General features: G+C 36.1%; 4 protein-coding genes across 4 annotated transcripts; all 4 read left to right on the top strand. All coding sequences in view use genetic code 12, as the record gives it.

Moving 5' to 3' along the window:
• Positions 1-1,532: 1,532 nt before the first annotated feature.
• On the top strand, positions 1,533-2,348 carry KRE9 (Kre9p; the record flags this gene model as incomplete). Its single annotated transcript, XM_049406123.1, has 1 exon — positions 1,533-2,348. One exon carries the CDS (start codon positions 1,533-1,535, stop codon positions 2,346-2,348), a length of 816 nt encoding a protein of 271 aa, XP_049264357.1.
• Positions 2,349-3,446: 1,098 nt separating this feature from the next.
• Positions 3,447-4,763, top strand: AFP99 (Afp99p; the record flags this gene model as incomplete). The annotated part of the gene is made up of 1 exon (XM_049406122.1): positions 3,447-4,763. One exon carries the CDS (start codon positions 3,447-3,449, stop codon positions 4,761-4,763), a length of 1,317 nt encoding a protein of 438 aa, XP_049264356.1.
• Positions 4,764-5,915: 1,152 nt separating this feature from the next.
• J8A68_002377 (SKN1/KRE6 family beta-glucan synthesis-associated protein) lies at positions 5,916-7,880 on the top strand (the record flags this gene model as incomplete). The annotated part of the gene is made up of 1 exon (XM_049406121.1): positions 5,916-7,880. The coding sequence occupies one exon, from the start codon at positions 5,916-5,918 to the stop codon at positions 7,878-7,880; it is 1,965 nt and encodes a 654-aa protein (XP_049264355.1).
• Positions 7,881-10,137: 2,257 nt separating this feature from the next.
• Positions 10,138-12,129, top strand: J8A68_002376 (SKN1/KRE6 family beta-glucan synthesis-associated protein; the record flags this gene model as incomplete). Its single annotated transcript, XM_049406120.1, has 1 exon — positions 10,138-12,129. The coding sequence occupies one exon, from the start codon at positions 10,138-10,140 to the stop codon at positions 12,127-12,129; it is 1,992 nt and encodes a 663-aa protein (XP_049264354.1).
• Positions 12,130-12,131: the final 2 nt, after the last annotated feature.

Raw genomic sequence — 12,131 nt, 5'->3', positions numbered from 1 at the left:
GCTTAGCAGAATTTAGTGTATCTCCGAAGGTTTGTGAAATTTGCAGTATTGGATCGGAGTGTAATGTTATTGACCGCTTATTTGGGTATATTTAGACGTTTGTCGGATTTGATGTAGTGGCAAATCGATCAATTGGAAGCCTTCTTTCGGGGAACGTTGTAAGAATTGCTTGTGAAGTTTGTTGGATCGTAGAACTCGGCCTAACCGTATTTGTTCGAAAAATTCATGAATGGGAAGACCCTTGGGAGGATGTCAACTTGCATTAATTCAGATAGACATACCAGAGAAGCAACAGGATTTCTGACAAACAACAAAGTATCTGCTGCAACATCCACACAATTAAGAACAAACAGCTATGGTAGAAAGAAGTTGGGAGTTCTCAATTCCTACTCTGTATCGATCTACGACGGAAGTCTTAACAGTTAAAGAATCTAGATATAAGCTTTCGATGTGATCATCACATTACTTCTCAATTTTCAAAGAATGATTACCCAAAAAGAATTCAAAAAGATACGCAGTAGTTCCAATCGAGATTCATATACTTCAAATTCGTTCACATAAATTAAACATTTTCTCGTAAGGATCGTAAACAAGTGTGTGGAAGCAATCTTATCAGTAAACCACGTAAGTCATGGCGAAAATAGGGTTATTGAAAGTTTTCGCGAATACAAGGTAGAAACTCCCAGATGATACTCGACTACATGTTGATGTTAACACGGCTGGAGACCCAATACGTACAAGACAGTTCTGCCCAGATAAATGGCTTCAAGAAGATTAGCCAGGGGCTGAATTGTTATTTAGCTTCAAAATATCATTGACACATTGGTGTACGGGGAATCGGAAGAAATCTACGAATCTGTAAATGCATGCCATATTTCAGCTGGAGGAGGTGAATTTGATAAAGAGTTACATCCGAGAAGAGTGAGACTTTGGCAGAAAGCAGTATGTTTAATTTAAGATATTTTCAAATACGTCATCGTTTCTTGTCACAAGACACAAAGATAAGACGACACCGGGTGGGTGATAAAGCTTCAAGATAAAAATATCACCTACTGGCTTTCAAATGATAAAAATGTAATTATAGGGATGTAGAAAGAATATACTTAAAGATACAGTGAGACTAAAGTTAACCAACTGGGATTCCTGTTACATATGTTAGATAGGTATGATTACTATTTGGACACTTCGTGGTGAATTTTCAAACTATGAAGTTATTTTTACAGTTTAAAGTTATAAAGTTATAGTTTCAATATTATTTTGCAGTTTGAATGTAATGTGTAAAAAAAATTGGCAGAAAAAAGGATCTTTTTCTATTTTACAAACTGTCACAATTTTAAATTTAGAAACATCTCATTTTACTTACTTGCTTGGCTTTAATTACAGTTAGTTGATAAATACATCAAAATACAATCACATCGTATAAAATCTCATACTAAAAGATAGTACTAATCTAGCAGATCTGTTTACATTAAATTATTTGCTGTTACTTATAGATATTCAACCCACAACACTTCACACGTCATACTTCCAACATGAAATTACATATATTAGGTTTGATATTACTATCACTTCTTCAAAACGTCATGGGTGATGTTGAATACACCGCCCCAAAAGCAGGAGCTAAATTCGATGGTTCTTCAGGTACAGCCAGTGTTGAAATTACTTGGAAAGATGATTCTGACTCAGGTACAGATTTGGCATTAACCAATGTACAATCATATACAATTTCATTATGTACTGGGCCTGATGCAGGTGGATCTATTCAATGTTTAACCCCACCATTAGTTCAACCTACCACTATTCCAAGTTTGAAAACAACCGTTAGTATCAAACAAGGATTAGTTCCAGATGGATATTATTATTTCCAAATCTATGCTGCTTTTGGAAATGGAGGAAGTACTATTAATTATTCGCCTAGGTTTCAATTAACAGGTATGACTGGTCCAACAGGTACTTTGGCTGTTACGGTGACTGGTGATGTTCCAGCTGAGCAAATTCAAAATATGAATGCTGCCCAAGGGATTAATTCTCAATCGTTTTCGATCCCATATACTGAACAAACAGGTAGGACAAGATATGCACCAATGCAAACACAACCAGGACCACTGGTCACTGCCACAACTTGGACTATGAGATATCCTACTTCTGCCGTCACTTATTATTCTACAAAGGCTGGGTCGCCAGTTGTTTATTCGACTATTACTCCTGGTTGGGATTATACTGCTGAATCAGCTGTGAATTATGCTAGTGTTGCTCCATATCCTACAAATTGGTATCCTGCTAGTGATAGAGTAACTAAAGCTACTCTTAGTGCAGCTTCTAAGAGAAAGAGATGGTTAGAACTTTAGTTTTTTGGATTAGTTTTGTTTCTGTAGTGGTTTTTTGGGATAAAGACAGCTTTTGTTTGTATTATTTGGTTAAAGTTTATACATACGATAGTTGTAGCTGTTTGTACTTTATAAAGTAGTTAATGTACAGATACATATCGAAATATTTTCGTTAAGTAGCCTCTGCTCCGATTCCGTAGTTCTTTGTGAGTGTATTCCGCTCCTAGTTAAGTGCAGCAATTTTCTTTCCAAATTCCGAATAGAAACCTGATGTAATATTCTTTCCATTGTTCAGGGAATCCCTAATTCCACAAACATAGCGCTTACATAATCGCGTTTGTGAAATACACGCGGGATTCTTTTTTTTCTTTCAGATAATACTGAACAATGTTAAATTATCTTTTTAATCGAGGCTGTACCTTTTTTTTCAACCAAACTCAAGATATTCTCTACTGAATATTTAATACCCAACCATACACCATATACATATTATAGCACGCTAGTAGATTATACATCTCATTATCACAATGTGTATGCAATATCCAAATATAAACGTCTCAAGACAAATTCTCCATAAACCAATGCCCACACAAATATCAACCAATGACCAGATACTGGCTCCCAAGGAAATCCCTAAAGCACTCCTGGAGAAATATACAAACACACAAGATCTAGAAAAGCAAGGTATACATCAGAGCAACAGTACGAATAATATCAGATCAACGCTTATGTTTATACAGTTGTTTATTATATTTATATTGGTTGCAACAGTTTTCACATTTTATTTGAGTAAAGACTTTATTGATTCTTTGAATAAAGTATTCGTGAAGATCTGTCATGAAGAAGATACCCCTTAGTTTGTGAATTTATAGGAACTGTTTAGATTGCGTTTAGTAGATTTTAGGTATTTAGATGATAAATAACGATTTGTATGGATTTGTGTTTCTAACTTTTCTGAGGTCGTATACGTGCGGAATTTACTTTCCTGAAATGGAATATGCGCGCAACAATTTTTATTTTTTTAGATAAACGGAGCGGAATTGGGAAAAGTATAAAACCAAGCAGCTCATCCCTGAAAATAAGACCAGAGCAACGGGATCAATTTGCATCATTCAAGTCATGAGAACATTATCATTATTGCTGATCCTTTCTGCTGTCACTGCCGCATCCGTACAGGCTATATTCTTCAACGAAGATCCCACCACACAGTCCTTACTTGATCAATTATACGGGGAACTAGTCCACGATGAATCTTCATTATATCGTCGTAGACAACTTCTTTCTCAAGGAATCAAATCCGAACCTGATATTTTCTCTATCGAGTCACATCATCAACAATCCTTGAATGCTTATTTATCAATGAGACCAGAAATTGATTTCCCCAATAAAGATGATGTTTCCGATATTCAAATGGATCAAAATATGTTTGGTGGAATATTAACCTATGCCCATCTCCCTCATTTCAATTGCTTCAATCCAGAATATTTCAAAAGTGATCAAGATGAATACAAGATCGACATTGCTATAGTTGGTGCACCTTTCGACACTGGAGTTTCATTCCGGCCAGGGGCAAGATTTGGTCCCGAAGCTATCCGTCGTAATGCTAGACGTTTGGGTGGTGGAACTCGTCATAAGAAGTACAACAACAAGAAAGTTCCTATTGATCCATACGATTCCTGTACTCATAATTACTCGATTGTTGATTGTGGAGATGTGGGGATGACTCCATTTGATAATAGAATTGCCTTGAATCAATTATATCGTGGCCAAAGAGCAGTGCATAAACATATTGGTAACATAAACAAAATCCCCAAGATAATTACCATGGGTGGAGATCATACCATAGCTCTAATGACTTTAAAATCGATTTCTGAACAATTAGGAAAACCTGTCAAGATTGTTCATTTTGATTCACATATAGATACTTGGGATCCCAAAGTTTTAGGTGGGGGGATTACTGATTATATGAGTTTAAATCATGGAACATTCTTGCATTATGCTCATGAATTGGGATATATTGAACCAAAGGGCAATTATCATGTTGGTATTCGAGCTCCATATGTCGATAGTGTATATGATCCTCAACATGATTCTGATTGTGGGTTTCATATAATCAAAGCCCTGGATATTGATAAGGTTGGTGTCAGGGGGATCATTGATACTTTGAAAACGGAATTGGGTACGACTGATCCAGTGTATATTTCTGTGGATATTGATGTTTTGGATCCTGCATTTGCCCCTGGGACTGGGACTATGGAAGTAGGTGGGTTTACTGGTAGAGAGTTGTTGAGTATATTGGATGGATTGAATGGGATTAATTTAGTTGGTGCTGATGTTGTTGAAGTTAGTCCTCCATATGATACTAATTCAGAGATTACCAGTTTGGCAGCTACTTCAGTAATTGATTCATTCTTGAAATTAATGATTGCAAAATAATTTGATTGATGATTTGAGTCGAGAAGTACAAAAATAGAAAAAAGAAACTTGCTGTCGCTTAAAAAATAATTTAAAACGCAACATTTTTAAAAAATAAAAGTCTAAAGTTAAAAAATAATCACCTCGAGATCCCTAATCAATTCCCCGAAAGTTTCTCAAGGAGAAGTTTGTTTTAAACCTTCTTCTACAACATTACATCATTTATAATTCTAATTCTGAATATAATAAAACTTTAATATGTAAGTAATTTAAATCAATTTAATAAGCTTTTTTGACTTTTCTATTTGACATGACCTCAATCATGTCTATGTCTTTTGTTTCAACGATTGTTTCATTGATTGGTAGGGGTGCTTGTTGACTTTACAATGTTAGTCAACGGTGCATAGTTCAACGTCATTCTACATAGCGAAACAAATGAACAAAAGAAAAAGAATCATTGCTGTTGGGAGTCTAGTCCCCTGTCATTGAACCAATCAAAATGTGATTTGGTTCAAAACCCCTAGGGAGCGAAGTTACATTTTTTTTCATTCATTTTTCAAGGGGGTGGTTAAGAGAAACTGTGTGTGTATGCGTGTGTGGGGAGGATATGAATCTGAATAGAATGCCACGAAGAAAAAAATAGAAAAAATACAATAATTAGCTAAGCAAAGCGGCACATTTTTGTTTTTTTTTCTTAAGGGGGTGGTACCATTGAAAGAAGCTTTTGAGTTTTTTCTATTGTATAATTTATTTATAAGTAAATGTTCAAATGCCTAAATTTCTAAAATTAGATTCACTTATCACTTTCCTTTCTTTATTTTAACCTTTTTACTAATTCTACACTACTGTTACTCATTGCTACTAACCAGGTTGTTATTTATATATATTGCGTGTCCAATTGGTTCGACTATATATTCTCAGCCGTTTCCATTCGCTACTAAAACATCACTTAGCCCAACCCCCCACATACTACACAAAATTGAACAATAGTGAATTCCACAAAAACCACTACAACCACATCTAAAAACAACAACACGTTCTACATTTTTAGCACATTAACCATCTTTTACAGGAAAGACAGCTAGTAATTCACAACCAAAAACAACTAATTTATAGATTCATCAATCCCACGATCTCGATTTGACAAATCTACAGTGTGACAAAAAAATAATCATGGCTCGAGATTTAACAGCGAATAGCACCCCAAAGGGAGAGGAATTTTCCTTTGAAAACCCATTTGTAAATGACGCATCAAGTGTTTACGACGATTCGATACAAGAACAATCAGCAACATCTTCATCTTCAGACAATATAGACAACGCAAATGAGAACGCATATGGTCGTATATTTAAAACCCTGCCCAATGAAACTACAGCACCCTTGCTACTGCTGAAAGACTATTCTTCCGATGAAATCAGGGAATCTAAAATATTTTCAAACAATAGTAATATGAACATTCAAGGTCCCTCAGAGTATGACAGATATCCGGTTATGTTTAGTGAATCTTCAGCAAATGTTAGTAAAAATAACCTACAACCTTCTGAAACAAGTTCATTATCAACCCTACAACAATTCAAATGTGACTCGAGTCCATTTGGAGGATATCCTGCATCTTCATTCCCCTTGCATATTGATGAAAAAGAACCCGACGATTATTTACACAATCCCGATCCCGTACAGGATGCAATTTATGATAAACATAGATTTTGGAATGATTTGAAAAATGCTGATAAAAGAACTGCATTAGGAATGGTTGGGTTTGCTGCTTTGATTATACTTGCACTTTTGTTGTTTGTTTTATTACCCGTTTTAACATTTGCAGGTGTGACCGTGTATAGTCCTCCTCAGCATTATGAAATATTGACTGATTACCAATATCCTATGATGAGCGCAGTTCGACAAACATTAATCGATCCAGACACTCCCGAGGATGCATTGACTACCCAGGCCAGAGACGGATCCAATTGGGTCTTGGTATTTAGTGATGAATTCAATGCCGACGGGAGAACTTTTTATGATGGTGATGATCAATTCTGGACGGCTGCAAATTTACATTATGATGCTACTAAGGATTTAGAATGGTATGACCCCGATGCAGTCACCACTGCAAATGGAACCCTAAGTCTTCGAATGGATGCGTTCTTGAACCATAATTTATATTATCGAAGTGGGATGGTTCAATCATGGAATAAATTCTGCTTTACTCAAGGGAAAATCGTCATGTCGGCAAGATTACCCAATTATGGAACCGTTTCGGGATTATGGCCCGGGATGTGGACATTGGGTAATTTAGGAAGACCAGGATATATGGCCCTGACGGAAGGTGTTTGGCCATATTCATATGATTCTTGTGATGCTGGTATTACTCCAAATCAATCGTCGCCGGATGGGATTAGTTATTTGCCAGGTCAGAAATTGAATTCATGTACTTGTCCAGGTGAATCTCACCCAAACCCAGGTACAGGGAGAGGTGCACCTGAAATTGATGTTATTGAAGCTGCTATGGGAACTGATCCTACAGGTAAGACTCCAAATATCGGGGTTGCCTCTCAATCATTACAATTAGCCCCCTTTGATATTTGGTATATGCCAGACTATAGCTTTATTGAGATTTATAATGCATCAGTTACAACTATGAATACATATGCTGGTGGACCTTTCCAAGAAGCACTTTCAGGTACGACCACATTAAACACCACCTGGTATGAATTTGGTTCCGGTGAACATAATTTCCAAGAATATGGATTTGAATATCTTAATAATCAGAATACGGGATATTTGCGATGGTTTGTGGGACAAGATCCAACTTTGACCGTTCATGCTCAAGCTTTACATCCAAATGGGAATATCAACTGGAGATCAATATCAAAAGAACCAATGTCGATAATTATGAATCTTGGTCTTTCAAATAATTGGGCATATATTGATTGGCCTTCGATTCAATTCCCAGTCACGATGAGAATTGATTATGTTAGAGTATATCAACCGGAAAATTCAGTTAATGTTGGTTGTGATCCTGATGATTTTCCTACTTTTAATTATATTCAACAACATTTGAATATTTATTCCAATGTTAATTTAACTTCTTTTAAAGATGGAGGTTATGCATTTCCAAAGAATAAGTTAGTTGGCTGTTAAAAAATGGCAGATCAGATAGAGGCTTTGGTGTTTTTGTATTTATTTTTATGATTTATTGTTTGATTTTCAATTCGTTATATTTGTTTGTATTCTGGATTAGTACATATAGAAGTTTTTTAATAAATTACGATTTATTTTTTGAATGGGATGAGTGTAGATGATCTGATCTCTGGAGGGGGAGTGGAAAATGAAAGGGGTTTTGCCACCAGATCATGCATCTAATTTATATGCAATTTCTTGGAAACAATGTCAGTTATGGCTTGGCGATCTCTTAGAAAAATCATTTGCGTCGTGGCTTAACAGTTTATCCGAACACAAAAGTGGCCAAGTCTTTTAACAAGTCATTTTACTTAGATTGACCAGCCTTGTTTAAGTTTATGTGTGGATCAATTTTAAGTGTAAATAAGAGGTTTGTATTCGCGATTAAACAAAAGTTTGCTCAGCACTTGTGTGATTGATTTATTTGTTTTGCATGATTTCTAATAAGTAACTTCGAATGGAATACAGTTAGCTTCTTATTATGTATGGCCTACTTCTTAACAAAGGGGATAAATCGTTTGAGTGTATGCATAATATATGTAGAAATACTTAAGATACAAGAGTTGTAGTTCTGGTTCTAACTTGATAACTTCGTGTTTCAAATTGGACAATAGATTTACCACTCGGAGAGTCGCGACTTCTCCCGTGATTGGACGATAATTCTTTCAAGCACCACTTAACGTTCTATAAGTTTCCCCTCCAGACCTAACCCTAGGGGGTGTATTTATATTAGCTATATTTATTAATTTATTTTTAGAGAAATAGAATGATTTCAGAGAAGAGACAACTATTTCTTAACATTTTGTGTTTCTAATTTTTGCAACCATTTTTTTTACGAAATTTAAACGAATACTGAAAAATCATTCTTGATAAGAAGTTGACATACCTTATACTAACGAAGCAATGAAATAACGTCCAACGGAACTGGATTTGTTGTGTACATGGGCCTTGTTATTTCTATTGAATTAGTGTAATACTCGGACCTGTCAAATAGTAGAGGCCGTATATTATTAATTGATCTAAATGGGGGAAGAAAATACCCTTTTGGGCGAATCTTTACAGTAGGAAAAAAATACTTCAACTAGAGAGTCAATAAAGTTATTATATCTCTCGGATGCAATGCTTGTATGAATTGTGAGATCCCTGTCACTTACTTACAATCCACGAATATTCTTTTATAAGAAATTCTAACTATTCAAGGGACCTTTTCGGACTTGTAATTAAAGTTTTTAGCATTTTGTTCCCTTGCATAAATTTATTGTTTAATCAATTTTGCAGCCGTTTGAAGCAACTTAGTTTAAGATTGCAATAAAAAGAATTTATTCCAACTTAGCCTAATCTTTTAAGTAAAGATAAACATTTGGACTGCACATACAAGAGGTGCTCATTACCGGGTCAGACGATTTACCTTCCAGAATATACAAATCGTCTGGGGACCATGAGAAATGCAATTCGAGAACTTCCAGTACGACAAGATTGTTGGAAACCGTTTAAAGATAGAAATTCTAGAATCTGTCCAACAGCAAGGCAACCCTTTCGTATTTCTATGAATTAAACCACAGTGCAATGATACACTAGGTACCAGTATGTCCATGGACTATGCGCACGGGTACACTGGATATGTCATGAAATTTGTTAATATTTTTACACAGTAGTAATAGGAAGGTCATGCGATTGAGATGAAACAAAGACCAGTCATCATTGAAGGAAAATCGTTTCTAATGGTTTCAAAATTCAGGGGGCTAAACTTGGGCTTGTTAATAATTTATATAAAAAAATAAATTAGAATTACGTTTTATTCGTTGCGGTTTTTTTTTAAATAATTAAATTTTTGATTAAATGATGAATATAATCAATGACTCTTGTCAAATACTAAAACTAAAGTTTAGATTTTTCAGTTTCTGTTTCTTTTATACAATTGGCAACTTTACCAGTAGCTTCATCAAAGAATCACTATAAGTTTGTTATTAAAACTTTAATTGGTAACCTTCTTCCCATCTCCTTATCTCATCTTTCGCTCATCATCAGTGTTCCCCTCCACAAAACCAACAAAAAAATAATAATTTTGCAACTCATCTAACGTCAACTTGCATAGAACAATAGCAACTACGAACAATAATTACCATCGTTTCTAGAAACATACAAAACAATTATCACTCGTTAAAGAAAGTCAATTAAACTCACCTTTCACTAACATATAACATAAAACTTAAACAATATGCCAGATCGAGATCTAACTTCCAACAGCTGGGAAGGTGAAACGGACTACAACATCTCATTTCTGTCAATTGACGAACAAATTTCATTTGTATTTAATGCTGACAACCTGCCTTCAACCACAACAACATCATCAGGACTGTTTGGTAGAGCGTTCACTGCCACCAATACCAACTATGCGACTTCACTACCCCTATTACCAGTCGAAGGAAGTGGTAGCACCAGTACCACCAATAGCGCAACTTCTTCAGGCGATGGTTCAACGGCAATAATATCCAATGCTACTGTTCAAAGAGTCAAAGATATGAATGTGTCCCTGGCGACCGATTATGACAGATATCCAAGCATAAACGGGTTCAAAACCTCCAGAGCCCCACCTCTCGATCGTAATGCATTAGGTTCTTCCAATTCGTCAAACTCAACCATGTCCAAAAGTATAGATTTTAATCCATTTGGAGGATATCCCGCCTCCTCGTTCCCATTGCATATAGATGAAAAAGAACCTGACGATGATGTGCATAATCCCGATCCCGTCAAAGATATAATCTACGATAAGAACAGATTTTGGTATGATCTAAAGAGAGCCGATAAAAGAGCATTACTGGGCTTATTCAGTTTTTTATTTTTAATAATTGCTGCTGGTGCAGTATTTATAGCGCTACCAATTCTAACATTTACGCCAACTCATAAATATATTCCATGGTATCCTACATATCCTATCTTAACCCATTATGAATATCCTATGTTGAGTGCGATTCGAACATCATTGGTCGACCCAGATACACCGCAGGAAGCGATGAATATAACTGCAAGAGATGGCACTAATTGGGTCTTAGTATTCAGTGATGAATTCAATGCCATAGGAAGAACTTTTTATGAAGGTGATGATCAATTCTGGACAGCTCCTGATTTTCAATATCATGTAACTAACGATTTGGAATGGTATGATCCCGATGCCGTCACCACCATCAATTCCTCCATTAGTCTTAGAATGGATGCTTTTCAAAATCATGATTTATTTTATCGAAGTGGGATGTTACAAAGTTGGAATAAATTCTGCTTTACCCAGGGGAAAATCATCATGTCGGCACAATTACCCTATTATGGAAATGTGAGTGGATTATGGCCTGGGATGTGGACGATGGGAAATCTTGGCAGACCAGGGTATTCAGCTACTACGGATGGGGTTTGGCCATATTCGTATAATTCTTGTGATGCCGGTATTACCGCCAACCAATCTTCACTGGATGGGATCTCATACCTACCTGGACAAAGGTTGAATTCGTGCACTTGTCCCGGTGAATCACATCCGAATCCGGGCGTGGGTAGAGGTGCACCGGAGATTGATTTAATTGAGGCAGCGACGGGGTGGTCTCCTAGTGGGGAAACTGGGGTTGCTTCCCAATCTGTCCAATTGGCCCCGTTTGATATTTGGTATATGCCCGATTATAGTTTCATTGAGATTTATAATGCAAGTGTAACCACGATGAATACATACGCTGGTGGTCCTTTCCAACAGGCTCTTTCTGCAACTACGATGTTGAATCTTACTTGGTATGAACGAGGAGCGAATGGAACTTCAAATTTCCAAGAATATGCATTTGAATATATTAATGATGATACGATTGGATATATCCGATGGTTTGTGGGTGATCAACCCACAATGACAGTTCATGCCCAAGCATTACATCCCAATGGAAATATCGATTTCAGACAAATTTCAAAAGAACCAATGTCGATAGTTATGAATTTGGGAATGTCAAATAATTGGGCATATATAGATTGGCCAAGTTTAAGTTTCCCAGTTACGATGTATGTTGATTATGTGAGGGTATATCAACCTGAGGATCAGATTAATGTGGGGTGTGATCCACCAGGATATCCTACACAAGAGTATATTCAGCAACATTTGAATATTTATTCAAATATTAATTTAACGTTATTTGAAGAAGGGGGATATACTTTCCCTAAGAATCTGTTATTGGGGTGTTGAAG

The sequence above is a fragment of the Hemisphaericaspora subhashii genome (genome assembly GCF_019202705.1).
Source record: "Hemisphaericaspora subhashii strain CBS 10753 chromosome Unknown scaffold78, whole genome shotgun sequence".
In the NCBI taxonomy this organism is placed as follows: Eukaryota; Fungi; Ascomycota; class Pichiomycetes; order Serinales; family Debaryomycetaceae; genus Hemisphaericaspora; species Hemisphaericaspora subhashii.
Note: the sequence above shows the minus strand (reverse complement) of the source record. Positions and strands in the feature narration are given on the sequence as shown.